This window comes from Balaenoptera acutorostrata, chromosome 7 (assembly GCF_949987535.1).
Source record: "Balaenoptera acutorostrata chromosome 7, mBalAcu1.1, whole genome shotgun sequence".
NCBI classification, from domain to species: domain Eukaryota; kingdom Metazoa; phylum Chordata; class Mammalia; order Artiodactyla; family Balaenopteridae; genus Balaenoptera; species Balaenoptera acutorostrata.
Genome location: NC_080070.1, coordinates 81,756,695 through 81,773,979, shown reverse-complemented (window position 1 = coordinate 81,773,979; position 17,285 = coordinate 81,756,695). Strand labels below are relative to the sequence as shown.

The 17,285-nt window shown below is 37.8% G+C and overlaps 1 protein-coding gene across 1 annotated transcript in view; it reads right to left on the bottom strand.

The window, feature by feature from the left end:
• Positions 1–12,514, bottom strand: part of SEMA3E (semaphorin 3E) — a 266,308-nt gene extending 253,794 nt beyond the window's left edge. Inside the window, exon 1 of the mRNA XM_007170272.2 lies at positions 11,865–12,514. Coding sequence (XP_007170334.1) covers positions 11,865–11,979 — 115 coding nt within the window. The 5' untranslated portion in view covers positions 11,980–12,514. The remainder of the gene's footprint in view (positions 1–11,864) is intronic.
• Positions 12,515–17,285: the final 4,771 nt, after the last annotated feature.

The window sequence follows — 17,285 nt, the reverse complement described above, 5'->3', positions numbered from 1 at the left end:
AACTTGGTTTGGAAAATACCTTACATAAACTAACCATAATTATAAAACTGGTAACTATTGCTTATTCTTCTCACAATATCATCACCTACAGCTACGCTTTTAAATGATAAATTCACAAAACAAAAAGACAGCATGGTCAAATTATTCGTAAAACAACCTTCTCACAGGGATAAACTGATAAAAGCAAAAAGCATTCTTGCTTTTGGTCATTTAGGGCATTACTTAAAAACAAAGGTGTAGGATAAGTTGCTGCGTTTTCAAAGCCCTCCCTTTGCTTTCTGCTTTGTCACTGACTTCATGCATTAGTTGTCTCTCTTCATCGTTCATCACTCTAGACATGAATGAAATGCTACATTGGACATTGGAAGATCACAGCAGGGGGAAATGGGAAGAAAAGGAAATTGAAATGGGACATTGATCATGTAATGGCCCAGATGAACTCAAACCACTCTGCAAAAGCTTCACACTCTCTTTCCATAAAATATGGATATTTTCTGAAAAATTTTGAAGCCGTTCTGGATTTCTCATCATAGCTTTTGTAACAAAACCTGAAGCCAAACTAGGGCCTAACATTTTGGAGCAGGGTCAGAAGAGAAGTATTCCCATCTTTTTTCCTGATTTCCATCAGCTCATTTTCTGTCATCTTTTTTAGGAATCTAGCTATATGTGGCATCAGACAAAAGAATTAAGATTGGTAATACTAATGTGAATAGACGTAATGAAATTCTCTACATTAAGCGAAATAGGTAAGATAAATTTATTAAGTACCTTAAATTTGTTAGATTCTAAGGATTCAAACAATAAAATGCAACCTACTTGCCTTCAAAACTTTCAAAATCTACTCATGAATGTGCATTAATCATATATTAGTCATACAAAGAAAATGACAATTCCTTAAAGTCATATAGAAATGAGGCCAACTTAACATGAGTAAAGAGCATTCATGATTCTACCAGTAGTAAAGCTATGAATACAATGGAATTCAGTTAATTAGATATTCAAGGCTAACTGTATTTCTAGGAGGATACAGTGCACTGTATGCAGAGGGGATGGCAGTGGGAGGATGGCAGGCATGGTGGCAAGACAGCCTAAGACACATAGACAGTTTGCTTATTGCTTCTTACCCAGTCTCCTCTTATTCATCTCCAAGGCTGAGCTCTGTTTTTTTCATTCCCAACTCTATGTTTCCATAGCACTTTGTTCTAACCTTTAGTATGTATAAAAAACATCCTGCTTTATCATGACTTGTCTCTTTTTACAACTAGACCTTAAGCTTCTTGGAGAAAGGGTTTGGGTAGAGGCACTGTGTGTGTGTGTGTGTGTGTATTTTAATAAACTTATTTTAGAATAGTTTTAGATTTACAGAAAAGTTGTGAAGCTAGTATAGAAAGTTTCCATATACCCAAGCCCAGTTTCCTCTATTATTAATAGTTTACATTAGTGTGGTACATTTGTCACAGTTAATGAACCAATATTGACACATTACTATTAACTAAAACCCATACTTTGTTCAGATTTCCTTAGTTTTTACCTAATATTCTTGTGCTGTGCCAGGATACCACCCAGGATACCACATTTCATTTAGAAAACTGCGTTTTTTATTCTAAAATTCCTAGCATGATGCTCAGTATCTAATACATTGAAGAAGGTCAACAAATAGTCATTGAATAAGTGAATGATTGAATGAATAAATATTAAAAAGATATAGAAACTTCTGTATCCCTTAAGGGAAAGGTTAGGATGTGTAACTGAGGAATAAAGTGCAGCTAACTTCATTAGTCCAAGAAAACTTCCCATTGAGAGGTAAAGGACACCTGGAATCTTACAAAATGCTTTTCCACAGTCCATCAACATTAAATGTTTTCTTATCTGAACTCAATGATAGCACCATGTGTCACAATTTACACCACGAATAATCATTAAAAACAAATTTAATTTATATATTAAATTATTATCAATAACTATATACACTATATATATATATCTTATCTAATAGAAAAAATAATAGGTAGAGAATGGTATAATAGTTAGATATTTATGAATTTAAATATATGTATGAAGACCAAGGCTGCAATTTGGAAATTTAAATAAATGACACCTTGGCCTGGGTGATGGATCTGAAGGGGGGAAAAAAATGAAAACGTTAATATGAAAGTGAAGCTCCTTTGTAGCAACATCCCAAACACTTAGCCCAGTGTTTCTCATGCTCGAATGTGCATTGAGAATCCCCTGCAGGGCTTGTTAAAACACAGATTCCTGAGCCCCAGAATTACTGACTCAGTAAACCTAATTCAGTAGCTCGCAGGGGATGCGGATGCTGCCAGACCAGGACACTTTGTACAGCACTGGCTTAATCCCAGCTCAACCTCCTCCCTGCCCCTCCTCTGGAAGAAGAGCAGAAGAAAATCACAAGTAGCATCATCTCCTCTGCAGTGAAATTCAGCTAAGGCTCTCTCAGGTTAATTATTCAGCATTAGCTCTACCTCTTAAAGAAATAAGCCTTTATTTTGTCATTTTGACCATAACATGGGAGCCAAAAACAACAAGAGAAAGTTTTCTTTTGTTTTTTTTCAGTAGATACTAAACACCCAGCCTTTAGGAATGATCTGATTAAGTCATTTTATTCTGTCCACAAGGGTCTCACCAAAAAACTACTCCTTGCCCTCAAGGATCCTAAAATATAGTTAAAGACAATTACATAACTTAGAGAATATTATAAGCCATTATTATACAATATCCTACATCTCCACGGTACATTTCAATTTTCTACAACAATCACGAGATAGAAATTAGACTCTGTGTACTTATGAGGAGAGTAAGCCTCAGAAGTTCAATGATTTAGCAAGAATAATAGGCATCAAATAGGATAAGCTGTAGATTCAAACCTGGGATTTTTAAACTGTGAATCCATACATACTCTTTCCACTAGAACATGCTGTCTCCTAATAAAATGTTCAAAGTGTTCTGGAGAAACTAGACACACTGGGAGGTCTGGTGAGGAGAAGAAAAGAGTCCTAACACTTCTAGAATTGGAAACTATCTCCGAAATCACATGGACCATAATACATTTTTGACTCAGGATTAGGAAAAAAGTAATCAGCAGGAGTGAACAGCTACATGCAAGGCTGTCAGCACATTTCCTCTTCAGCTTTAGTTCCACAGTGTATCTCGAGCTTTGAATTTAAAGCTCTCCTCGGTTCCCATCATTTCCTGAGAGGAAACTGGTCAGGAGGGAAAAGGTCACTGTCCCCAGCTGACCTTATTTTCTCCCTTTTTTATTCCCATTTTCATTGCTGTTGTTCTTTTCTGGTTCTGGAGTGAGTCCAGCCACCTAAAATCACCACTGGGACGTATCCTTAGGGATGCTACTCTTCTGCTCTATCCTGTAAACAAAACCCCCTGTCTATTCTGGTTTCAATGAGTTAAAAATCGTAACTCAGAGAAAACAAGGCAAAACTACATGGAAATAGATAGGTTTATATAAATAATATTCTTACACTTAAGTCAAGTTTAGCCACAAAGGGAACAGGCTGGCAGGCCCTGCTCTGTCCTTCTCAGGACCCTAATTCTCCCCTCCCAGTCCCCACACTGCCATGGTGCTGGGGACATCAGCCTCCCACTGGAAACACAGGCTAGACAAACAGGACAAGTTGTCCAAGTGGCTCATAAGCTATTTATTTCATATTTCATTATTTCCTAAGTCATGAATTTCAGCAAATTTTGAATGCCTAATGAACGCAGTTAAATTTCTTTTACATTCAAAAGTCATGTCTTCTATTCTTTGAATGAGACAACGAAAGAAATACTCAGGTAAACTGAGGACCAATAAATAGAGAGCACTCACTTAAAATGTTTTAATTTCATTTTCGGCTTAAGGTAGGGAAGAAATCAAAATCTCTCTTTGGAAAGAAGCAAGGTGGAGACAAAAAGAGGTGGGGTGGTGGTGACACAACACCGAGGAGAAGTTAAAGAAAGAAGTGAGAAGAGAAGAAAAGGAAGGCGTTGTGGTGATCATCCAGGAATGACGAGAGCATCAACAAGTAGTTTTTTTTTTGTTTTTTGTTTTTTCAAAAGAAGACTGATTATAGATGAGAGAATATGGCTGACCTGTCAGGAGGGTGTGTGGTGGCCCCAGCTGCTTCACACAATGCAGCGCTGAGGGGAAGGACGGTGAATAGGCAGAGAAAGCCCCAGCCGTCCTCTTCATGTATGTTTTACCAAAGGAGCCATAAATAGTTGTTCATGATTCCTTAGTTTCCTTGGTACTCCTCACCCCACCCCTGGAATCAGACATTTCTTTAAAAAACACTGCTCTAAATCATTCTGTTTTATTCATATACCCAGTCAATGAGCATTGATTGAACACTTACTAAGGGTAAGGAACCATGCTCTGCGGCAGATACCTTACCTGTGTGTGGGTCCAGGGGAAGGCAGAATGGAAAGCTTTCTTTCAAAGCAAACAATGCATGTTGGGCTGATTGCTTACAGGACACTGTTTGGTTTAACTTTTGACAGTGTGATCTGGTCTTAGTAATATCTGTTCTATTGTGCCTTACAAAGCCGGGCCTACAATTACCTTTGTTAGTGACTTTTGTTTATTTTATGGCTTTGGTCTCTTGTCTCCAAGGTGCCATCAGATAAAGTTCCAACTTTCCTTAAATTATCAACAAAATAATCTTACAGTAACTTACAAGCATGAGAGATACCAATGTCCCTAGTTACTTCTAGTCATCTACTCCAATAAGAGCTGGATTTCATTTTTTAAAAATCTTTGCTCTCAAGTAAAAAACTGATGACTGAAGATTTTCCCTTATTTTAAATTCTTAAGTTAATAATTAACTCATGATTGTTTTTAGAATAAAAAAGGGAACCAGAGTAGGCTAATTCTCCCTGGACCTCTTCTGATTCATGGAGTAATTTATGAAAAGCTTCCTAAGGCTAAAGTATTTACCACACGAATTCGCATTATCTCATGTAATTCCTTCAGGGTGTTGCAAACTACCCCATTTTAAAGATGAGAAAATTCATACTCAGAAAATAAGTAACTTGCTCATGTCGTACAGCCGGAAGCAACGTTCAGATTAGGTAGGCCTCAACCGAAGTCTAGAGCTTTTAGGCTATTGATATTAGAATGTGAGAGTGTTTTGTAAAACTTGGGCCTAAACTACTTTTCAACACGTACTGTGCCAAGGCTATGAGCTAAGTCCTTGAGCAGAAAGCAGTGATGACTAAAGACAGAAGTAGAAATATGTTTCTAAGCCCCAGAAATCAGGCAAGTCATGAATTTCTCTTTTCCTTTTCCACACTAGTTATAGAGTCAAGGTTACCAGGACAATGGGGCCTTATGGTGGGAATATCCTAAACCAGGTATTAGACCCAAGGCAGGCTGAAAACTTCTTGAGTAATCAATTGCTTTGGCCACCACCAGGGCAACAGGAAATCAAATTATCAATTCCACAGACATTTCTGTTTTTGAAATCATCACATTCTTTGACAGAAAATGTTCTCCAATATCAGAGATTGGAACACTTGGTTCAAATGGGGTATTAACATATCCTTTTCCTTCACAGTTCAGAAAATCCAGCTGATAAAATATCTAGTCTTATCATTATCATCCTTATCATGAGTACAAAGAAAAATGCTTGCTTAAGCCCAAGAAATAACTAATGACATTGATAGTTTCCCTTACGCTTCAAATGTTATTTAAAACCATACCGTGAAAAAATTCTTTATTAAAATAATCATCATCCTTTGTACAATGTATATAATATTCCAAAGTGTCAGATGTTGTACTAAAGACTACTAACAGCATCTGGCCCTATCTATTGAAACAAAGAGAATAACTGAAATCTTTACTTTGCACCTTTTGGGAAAATGTTGTAAGCGGTATAATTTCAGTTTTGTTTTCTTTTAAATTCTCTGGGACTGAACTTACCAGAACACTTAAATACCGCAGTGGCTATGTATGAAGGGGCATGCATGCATGCAAAGTGCCGTTTCTGGATTCCTGCAGACTAAATTCCTCTACGAAACCACAGAAGAGTCTTAGACACAAGATAAAGGAATAAATCTTTGCACGCTCTCCCACTCAGAACTCCCCAGGATGATTCCAGTAGATATCTTTGATGAAAGAAAACTGACTCAGCAGATTGTTAACAATAATTTTCACCAGCAATGACCAATTTGATGTTTGGTGCTTTATTATGTGGTCGTAGAACTGGGGCCACCAAGTGATCTCATACCAGACAGAAAGATAGGTGGTCTCTATGAAATACCCTCGTTAAATGACAAATCTGACATGGACAGCAAAATAATATAGCAACATAAATTTTTACAAGAATATTCCATTGTGACAACATGACTGTTGCATGTATTTTTTAGTCAAGAACAAGCACTGGTTCTATATTATGGATAGAACATAGTCCTCACAAAACTTTTAAGAAATGATTTTATGTGACTAAATTATTTTTTGGTCCAAAATTGGCCCAGTTCATTTATTGCTTTTCCTAACTCTGACCTTCCCTCACCCTATGTCTATACTAAAGATAACTGTGTTCTCACTGTCATACTCAACATACAGATAAGAACCGAATAATTCAGGCTTCCCTGGTGGCGCAGTGGTTAAGAATCCGCCTGCCAATGCAGGAGACACGGGTTCGAGCCCTGGTCCGGGAAGATCCCCCATGCCACGGAGTGACTAAGCCCGTGAGCCACAACTACTGAGCCTGCACTCTAGAGCCCGTGAGCCACAACTACTGAGCCCGTGTGCCACAACTACTGAAGCCCGCGCACCTAGAGCCCATGCTCCCAAACAAGAGAAGCCGCCTCAATGAGAAGCCTGTGCACCACAACGAAGAGTAGTCCCCGCTTGCCACAGCTAGAGAAAGCCTCCGCTTACTGCAACCAGAGAAAAGCCCGCGTGCAGCAATGAAGACCCCATGTGGCCAAAAATAAAATAAATAAAATAAAATAAATTTATTTTAAAAAAAACAACCGAATAATTCATAGAACCATTCAGAAGCTTTTGCGTCTCCAGATGCATTTCTGTGATGCACGAGCAATATTTCTATGTAGCAGATATAAAAATACAAAAAATAGTGTTATCTAAAACCCTTACATAGACTTCCTCTATAAAAAGTATATTCTGTGTAAACTAAACTCCACAAAACATACTGTAATTCCTTTCATGTTACCCAGTGGCTTTTTATTTTTTTTAATATAAACTGTTTCTTAATAAATCCACCACTTAATTCTCACTGACTCCCCCTCATGGAGATCTGGGCAGTAAGGTTTGTGTTTACCCCTGGGTCCTATCTAACTACTTTCTTTATGAATCATGCCTTATGACCAGTTTTAATTTATTAACCATACAGGAATGTGTGACTAATGTCACAATTGATAATACCTAGTTACTGGCTAAGAAACCCAAGCGATGAGCTGGTTCACGAAAAACTGGCTCAGTCATTGCCTTTATAAAACTGGCCCTGGATAGAATATAAATACCACAGCCTCCAGGATGATCATTCAAAACTTATTTATCACTGCGCTCTTCTAGAATTCTATCTCAATTTTTTTAATGTAAACTGAAAAAAATTATAAAATGTGTGGTGAAAAGTGAGTATGTAAAATAAACAGCTATATGCACACTTCTATTACAAAAATACTGGCCATGAATCTTGGAAAATGCAGAGATGATGTAATTATCTTCTAAATTATTATAACTAGAGGTCAAAGGTATGGGAATGGGATTTGGAGTGAATGCAATCAGGATAAATCACACATTTTATGCAAAGCAAGAGCAAGTTTTGCTGTCGTCTATACTAGCATCATTCTAGGACTTACTGATATCCAAACTCAAGCCATTTCCAAGCGTTGTTTCTCTTTAGGACATGATTCCTTCTAACCTTCTCATTTTCTATCAGTCTTCAGGAAACATTAATAAGATAATTTTTAGGTTATAAAGTGCTTTTACAGTATTATTGTTCCATTTTGATCCTCTCAAAAACCCAGTGAGATATACAGGGAAAATACCAGTACTACCCCTATTTTCAAATTAAGGAAACTGAGGCACAGATAATTACCATTAGTATAAGTGGAAGAATTAGAGCTGGAGTAGAGACCTCTGACTTCAAATCTGAGCTCTCTGAACTATGACAAATCTGTATTTAATTGGTTACAATATTCAAATACAGATAGACTAATTAACACTTGCTATCCCATGTTCTATATGTATGGATATGTATTCAATGTTCAAATCTACATTTATAATATCAACATATTTTAGCAATGATCTTCTGCCATATTCATGCCTTTATTTAGCTATCTTTTCATCAAACCTCCTGGGAGAACATCCTCTGCTTATCATCAGCCATTCTCCTTGGCTTCTGCAATTGGGAAGTTCCTCACTGGGTCTTTGAACACCCACCCTATCTGGAACCTCCCTCGATTGAATTTCTGGGGCTTTCCACGTGCATTGGGATTCCTTCTTTGACATGGGCTTTCCTCATTTGTTTTTTTCTTCTTTGAGCTCCATTATCAAGAAGGCTATTTTTGTCTTCCCTGTAACCTCATTAATGCGGGATGCTGAAAGATAAGGAGAGAACGGACTTCAACGGAGGGAAGTGGCTGAATCCACCAGGACACTTCTCCCTCTATTCTCTCTTTCCTTCATTTCTGTCATGAGGAGCATAGCTATTTTTCAAAGAAATCCTTGTAGTAGAATATTATAAATTTGTATGAAATATACCCAAACTACCCTCTTTAGGGTATTGGCTATAAAGTTGGCTATAAATTCTTAACTGTTCATAAATTTTAACATTCTTGTCTGATATAGTTAATCTGGACTCAAATCTTGACTGAAAATTCTTATAGGGCAGGGCAGAATCTTGTCATTTTTATCTTTGTATGTTTTTATTTGTCAACCCAATTTATCTTGTACCTATAAAATGCATTAAAAGATATGCATTGCCTCAACAAGAGCAAATATTTCATCTTTTTAGCTACAAGGCTTGCCTTAAGTTAGCATATTTGCTTAATATTGGGGTGGAGTGCATATTCCGTAAGAAGAGGGAGGAATTCAATATTATCCACTGTGGGTGGAGAGTAGAGAGGAGTAAGCTCGAAGATGCTCCATATCTGAACCCAACTTTCTACCTTTTCTCTCTCCCTCTCTGCCTTTTCTCCCTTTTGGTCCTAATGGTCTTCTCCTCTCAAGCTGTGTTTAAGAACACGCCACTTCCAGAGTTAGAGAAGGATGGAGGAGAAAGAAAAAGGGCAATTCCTGGGCATTTTTTTTTTTTTTCTGAACATATTTTTATATAATTTAACTCAAGCTTTGTAAATATATGACACTGACACTTTCTCCTCCTCTTTGGGAAGTGACACGAGGTTTGTGTTCTCCGACACCATCTTGATAGTGGAAGATATAAGAAAGATGCTTGTCCTTCTCCAATATGGCATGGACCACTGCTATGAAATGAATCCCTGGATGAATCCAGTAGGCTGCTACCTCCAGGGAGCCTACTGGCTTTCTCCACTGGGGGTCAGGCAGCAGTGCAGAGCTGCTAGATTACTTATAAGTAGTGTCTCTTATTTTTAAGGACTATGCACTCATTTATAATACTAATCACCTAATTTACTCACTACTAAAATTGTACCATTTCGGATATCATTTAAGATAGCAGAAGAGTATACTCTAAAATATTCTGCCCCCAGTTTTCGGACACCACTAAAATGTCCATTGAGTCTCGAGTGCAGAGAGGTGAACGTGCTGTTCATACTGTATCGAAGGGATGGAATATCCCTGCTCAGGCAGTCCTGTGCTTCTCTTTCACTGAGTCACTTGCGGTGCAGGAGGCATTTGTTGCTTCCGGTTGCATCTCCGCTGTGACCTCTTAGCTGACTTTGCTAACTAAACTGAACAAGTGGGAACATTCTCTTTTCAGGTAACTCTATACTGTCTGCATAAGAGCACAATATTGCACATTTTCAGCTAGTGCCCTTAAATCAAAAGGTTAAGAAAAGCCAAAAGGAAATCTTACGGGAGTTTTCTGTCTAGTGTACCCATAGCTTCTAGCAGTGGTCCTCCCACACCACTTAACGGGACTCATAAAATCAATTACAGTTATTCCTTTGACTAAGAGAGATGTGGTGAAGACGAGACTGATGACAACATGCATTAGAGTTTCGGTATGCACTGACTAAATCAGAAGCTCTCCAATGAAATATTAAAATGAGGTACCTTTGGAAACATACTGATATTGAGCTATCAAAAAACAAGTATCCTAGTAATGAGGTATAACAGGTTGATACCATGCATAGCAGAATGGCAGCTTGCCCAAACTGGCAGCTTATCCGCTTGTGTACATAAGAAAAAGAATCCATTATTATGGTTTTTTTCCTGACATCCTTATGTGTCCATATTCCATCACATCAAATTTTTACATTTAGATATATTTGATCTTAACTTCTTAGGAATATGTATTTTGATACATACCATGATACAGCTTCCCAAATCAAATGAATTATACTAATTCTAGGCACTATATTTTAAATACTTTACAAATTCAGTGTCAATGTGTTTCTTAAATTTATGTTATCTACTGGGGAGTACTTACTATAGGAAATCTATTTAAACTAAGAAAATACCCCTAGATTACAGCTGTTCTAAAAATGAGAAACTTCTATAGTCCAATCTACTGATGATTGTCAATCAAAAAAAAAAACAAAACCGTGTCATAAATTTGAGCCCTCCCTTTTTGTTTCTCCTTCTGGTAAAGACTACACTCATATTTTAAAAATACAGACTTCCTTCTACAGTGGGGACAATTTAAAAGCTTACACAATTGAAAAATGTTTTTTATGTAATTCTCACTACTCCATCTATTATCTGTCTCAATGGTTAATGATAATAAATACTTCTTTCCTGAAAATTTATTCCAAGTTACTTTTAAGTCAGCAAAGTCACTTTCTTAGAGTGTGGGTTTTGTTTGTTGTTTGTTTGTTTGTTTGTTTGTTTACAGGAAGAGTCATCAAACCTATTCATGACTGGCTTTTACTGGTCCTGATGCAAAAGCTACCTTTTAATCATTTATGACTAAATGCTGCCTTACAAGACATAGTTGCAGAATAAAATATTTAAGCGCTCTCTGAAAGATGGATCTTCAGTTAAGCAATGTGAATTTACATTAAAAAGAATAGATGCTAGTAAATAGTATCTAATACTTTAATCAGTATAAATCAGTTCACAAGGATTGCTAACAGATTTTTTTTTGCCACACAATAAAAAAATGTCTAATAATCAATTCAACTAGAAAGCTAATTTATAACAGTTGTTAGTCATTTTAATTACATGGTGATGACTGTTATCATGGGCAAGGAATCATTTTGAGTCTCAGGAGTTTTCTTTTTTCCTCCTCTCATCCCCATTATGGACAACACAAAACAGAAAACCAATTGCACCTCTATTTCTGCAGTCCTTCCCCAACATCCTTGCTTCCCAAAATGCATAAATTGGTATTTAAATACCCTTTGCTAACTTGGTGGATTCAGCCCCTCAAGGCTCTTTACTACCTGCTTCCTACCCTCTTCTGTTATGTCTGCTAGTGAGTGAACTTATTAACAAAACCTAATATTTACAAGACAAAAATAACATCTCTAAAGTTAGCCTGTGATTTTACACTATTTTCAGCTGTGGTTAAGTATGACCTATTCATTAGAGGTACTTAGAAGCTTCAGTCAGTGTTGCAATCATTTTTTTCAGGTGTATGTTAAGGGTCTGGGAAGACCAAAGATCAACGTTAAATAAATGACTTTAATTTTTTTCTCATTTTTTTGTAACAAAAGGATCTGAAAAGGTGACCTACCTTTATGTGACAGGCGTAAGCGGGGGTGCGGGGTGTCAGCTGTGTGACCTCCTGTCCAGAGCTCCAGCAAGTAGCCCCACAGGAGCCAGGTGATGAGGTACCCGGCAGATGCCATGCTGCCTGCCTGCCGCCAGCGATCCTCACTTTCAGGCGGGGTGAGTTTTACTTAGGACTCCCCTCCGGGGGCAGCGTGCGAGAGAGGCTTTGTCAGAAATCGAACGCGTTGTCATCAGAAAGCACAGTTCCAAAGTGCCATTTGTCAGGCTGTATTTGGATACGTAAAACCTGCCTTTCCCCAGGACAGTTGTTTATAAGCCGGGAGCAAGAGGACATTCCAAGGAGGGAGTCTTCAGAGCCATGTCCTGTCTAGAGCTCTCTTCAGTCACTATGCCGGTGGATTCAGGAAGAAACTGTATTTTTTTTTTTAGTCACTTCTGCAAGCGGTTCATTCAGAAAAAAACAACCACCCCAGTACACCCACTGCCTTCCCCCGTGGAGCTCCTGTTCTCTTCTGGCTCGTTCTAGCCTCTCAGAAGTCAGCCTCTTGCACTGACTTGCCAAACAGCTAGTTTTAATTCACCTTTCACCTTGCTAATTAAAAACAAGAAGTGCCATTCCCTCTAGGAGTTGCAGGATCCACCCAGCAGGGATGCCGCTCTGTCAGCGAGCTGTGTTTTCGGGGAAAGTTCAGGCAGGGTTGAGCAGCGTACTTGCTGTTTCTAGGAAGTGTTTCTGGTGCACGTGCCCTCGCCCCACCCGCCCTCCCAGTATTATTGGCCCCGCGTCACTCAGCGACAGCAGGGAAGTTCGCATTTTGATGGGAAAGGGGAATCAGGAGGGAGAATGATACATCATAGGCTGCTTACTTAAGAATAACAGAAGAGGATGGAGTATCAGGAAGGGCTTTTAAATGTTCACTCATCAAGATTAACCCTTGAATAAATACAGATTCATTTTAAACAATCTATTTGTCACCATCCAGTACCCAAATTGATTTTTTTGCGTTTCCACTGAAATTGTATTTTTTTTCCACATTTTTGGCTTTTTGTATTGATTACATCTTAGAAATGTTACTTTCAACTTTTGTAAGGAAAGCGTTTCAAGAATCTGAAAAACTGTCATCTGTGATTGTTTCATAGATATGTTAAAACTAACAAATTATTTTGCATAGGCAAATTCTTCAAATCAATTAAAAGCAAGTTCTTCTTTATAAGCAAGTCATAAATTTCATCTCAAATTTTGGAATAATTAACTTTTAAGGTGATTTTTCTCTTACATAAGATAACTATGGTAAACTTGAGATTCTGTATGGGACAGATCTCAGTAAAGTAGACATTAGAAAACTCGGGATGTAAAATACCTTGGGATTCAACTGCTATGCACTTTCAGAGTTTATTTTCCAAGACACTATGTTTGTGTAAATAAGCTTAACACAATAGGTCAACTTTACAATCTACTTTCAATCAGTCTCAAAAACTAAACCAAACACTCTGTGGCTGTTGGCATGGAAATGAATGGTATTATTTTAAGATACCAATAAACTTGAATGGATATTTGATTTGATAGCTGAAAGTTAAATGGTCAACAAACAATTTCAACTCTAACTTTTTCTCATTCTGCATTTTACGTGGTAATGATTAAGGATACCTCTTGAGAATTATGGTTTTAATGTCATGTACTTATAACAAAAAGATAACACAGTTTACCCTGGTATTTTGCATCATATATAAGCAAATGTAGAGCCAGGCATTCTCTACCCATATTCCTAAGCACAATACGTTCTATTACAAGCAGAGTATATTTAGCAAAATGTAAATGTCACTGGATATTATAAATAATTGGATTTCCAAGGTCTACAAAAGATAACAAACTCTAAACATTATTTAAGAGTAAAGTACCATGAAGTATTTAGATACTTTTAACCTGGGGTGGTCTCTGTAGGCGCTTGCATATTTTAAAAGCCAGTCTGATGAGCTACAGACCTAAAGGTTTTTCTAAGTGTGCTATAATATACCTTTGGAATCCTCTTTTACTTTCTTCCAGAACTGAAATAACTAGAAAGTAAATAGCAGCTTTTATATGTGTTATCTAATGGTAGGGTTCCAGAAAAAGTAGATGTGATGCATATAATTTTATTACAAATATGCGGCTACACTCATGCAACTGAACTTCCACTTAAGATTGTGCAGAGCCTGTCCTAACCCTAGTAAGGAACTGAGGCAATGTAAGACATTACAACCATTTCATTAGGGTACAGAATTCACACCATGAAATCTTGATGCAGGGATAAATGTTATGAATGCTAGTTACATACATATGGCTATACACCAAGATTCATCTTCAGTGTTTACATGTCAGCCTTCAGATAAGGTTAGGACCTTTTGAAGTCTGGGCCAGAATAATGAGCTCCTTTGGGTTCCTCAGAAATGTGCTTTGGTTTATCCCTCAGTCATCAATGTCATTGTTTATTCCCTTTAACTCCTTTCTATGACCTTCTGCTGTTTATTCCCTTTAACTCCTTTCTATGTCCTTCTACCTTTCTCTCTAGTCTCTACAGAACATACAGATGATGACCCCCCAAAATGACTATTAAAAATACTAACCATAGGGCTTCCCTGGTGGCGCAGTGGTTGAGAATCTGCCTGCCAATGCAGGGGACACGGGTTCGAGCCCTGGTCTGGGAAGATCCCACATGCCACGGAGCGACTAGGCCCGTGAGCCACAATTGCTGAGCCTGCGCGTCTGGAGCCTGTGCTCCGCAACGAGAGGCCGTGACAGTGAGAGGCCCGCGCACCGCGATGAAGAGTGGCCCCCGCTTGCCACAACTAGAGAAAGCCCTCGCACAGAAACGAAGACCCAACACAGCCATAAATAAATAAATAAATAAATAAATAAAATTTAAAAAAAAAGAGTAAAACCTTTATAAATTACTATTAATGGAAAACCTGTATCACCTCTCCTAAGTTGAAAGTAACTGAAAGAAAAGTGAACATAAAACAATGTTTTTAAAAAAAAAAAAAAAAAAACTAACCATAGCTTCAGCTACCTGCATGTGGCTCTAGCCACTAGCAATGGAATGAAGGGTCTTTGGGACCAAATCACTCATTCACATCATAAAATAAAAGAAGAAGAATTCTCAGGAGCAGGGTCACCCATATACGTTATCATCCAAACAGAACATTTTTTAAAAGTAAAAGAGCCTTCTATTAATAATCACAGACAACCAAGACTATTACAGACAAATCAGGACATCAAAGTCACCCTCCTTGGGAGAGATTTCTAGGCTCCCTTAGAAAACATGGAAATGGGAAAAAAAAAATTAAATAACAAAACTGACTTACCACCAACAGTGAATGAGGAGCTTCAGTAAATGGAAGAGCTTTGGAACTAGCAATAATATCTGTTGATTTTATTATATTTGATCTGAGAGGAGTGAGACTGCCAGTTTGAACAACCTTAGACAACATGGAAAACCAGGTAAGAAGGAAAATGGCAGCTCTGAAGGTATTGCCTGCCAGGTCAAATGTTTCTGTCCAAAACCTTAACCCTTTGTGGTTAGTGTCACAACACAGTAGTGAGAAAAAAAAAAGGGGAACTGAGTACTTATCTTATCAGGAGTTCCAAGCTCCCCCATGGTGGGTTCTGTCCCTGGTTCCCCAATTTTAACAGCAGAAGAACAACTGGCCTCTGAAACAATTCTTCCCAGCATGTGGTCCAAGACTATCTGCTGCTGAATCACAAAGGGTATAGGGTATTTGCTAAAAGAGCAAATTCTAATGCCCCACCTTGTACTCCCAGTTTACCTAAAGTTTTACGTACTAAAATTTGAGTTTTAGAGTGGTTCTTTTAGGTCAGTGTTATTAAAACATTAGACATCTGTTTGGTACTTTTTACCATTTTTATCATAAGAACACAGTGTCTGCAATTAAAGTTTAAATTTATATAAAACGAAGCCATGACCTCATAGGCATAGTGTGCTACTTACATTTTTCAAACACATGTTGAAAACAAGCAAAAATTGTAAAAGTTTATTCTCTGCACCACTTAAAATTACCTCACATATTGTGGGACACAGTATTTACTAATGGCCTCGAGAATATCCATTCTTTCTTTTCTTCCTACCCAGGAAGACAGGAGATAAATATGGAAGCCTACCCTTCTCAGCCCCTTGGCAGTTATGTTAAGCCATGTGACAATTTCTGACCACACAAATGTGAGCAGAAGTGACGTGTATCACATCTAGGCTGAGGCAGTGAAATACTCCTAAGCAATTCTTCTGTCTCTCTCAAGTCCTGGAGGAGGCCTTACACTGAAATGGTGAAACTATGAGACTGAACCATCTTGAATTATGAATCACCATACTGGGGACAGTTGTCCTGGAAAGTTACCCGGACCCACAGCAAATTTAATATAAGCAGGAACTAAACATACGTTAAACTATTTGGTTTATTTATTACCACAGCATACATAGTCTCTCTTAACGAACTGCACACACTTTACTTACTGTGATTTGGGAAACAGGTTCTTAGACAAACATATGGCATCAGTAAGTCACTGATATTGTATTCCTTCCTATCTATCACTAAAACTTATTTCAGCCAGAGAGAGATGCAGATAGTTGAGGGCTAAGTAAGAGGTAACATGATTCCCTACGTCACTTTTAGAATGGGATGAGACATGCCCTTAGCTTTTCCAGTTGAACACTGCACACAAAAATAATGTCATGAACAGTATTTATAGGTGAACAAATAAGTACTACATCTCAAGAACATTATGATTAAAACTATTAACAACCAACATATCACAATAGCAATGATGATGATCCTTTTTAGAACTAAAGATAAACTTTCTCTACAATGGTCATGGCCTTTCAGGTTCACTAATCCTTCCTCCACTCCTGCTAGCCCTGCAATCTGGAGCATCTCAAATGCTCCACCAATACTGCCAGCTACGGCTGCCACTGCCACATCACTGCTGATGGGTTTTACAACCATGACTGTTGATGTGTTTATTGATCAGTCCATTCAGATGATGCAGAGGATCTGTGAGGATTCCAGAAGTCTGGATTCACTATTTCTCACATTCAGTGATTCAAGAGGATGACGGAAAAGAGACAACTAAATTATTCCTGGTTTGTATGTAATTGAGAGTAGTTCAGAGAACGGCATCCTATCAATCAGTACCAGCCAGGAGCCAATCCAGTCGCTTGCCTGAGAGAGGTTTGGCTGATGCCATTCTGATGTCATCATTTAGATAGCTAATAATTCAATAAATTGGCCTTTTATTTTTCCATTTTTTCTATTAATTAAAAAAAGACAAAATTTGAGCAAAATTTACATTTTATAGAATTTTGAAGTTCTTTATTTCTGACTGACACTAGGTTTTCTCTAAGTTTCTTTCAGGTCCTTGATAATAAAGAAA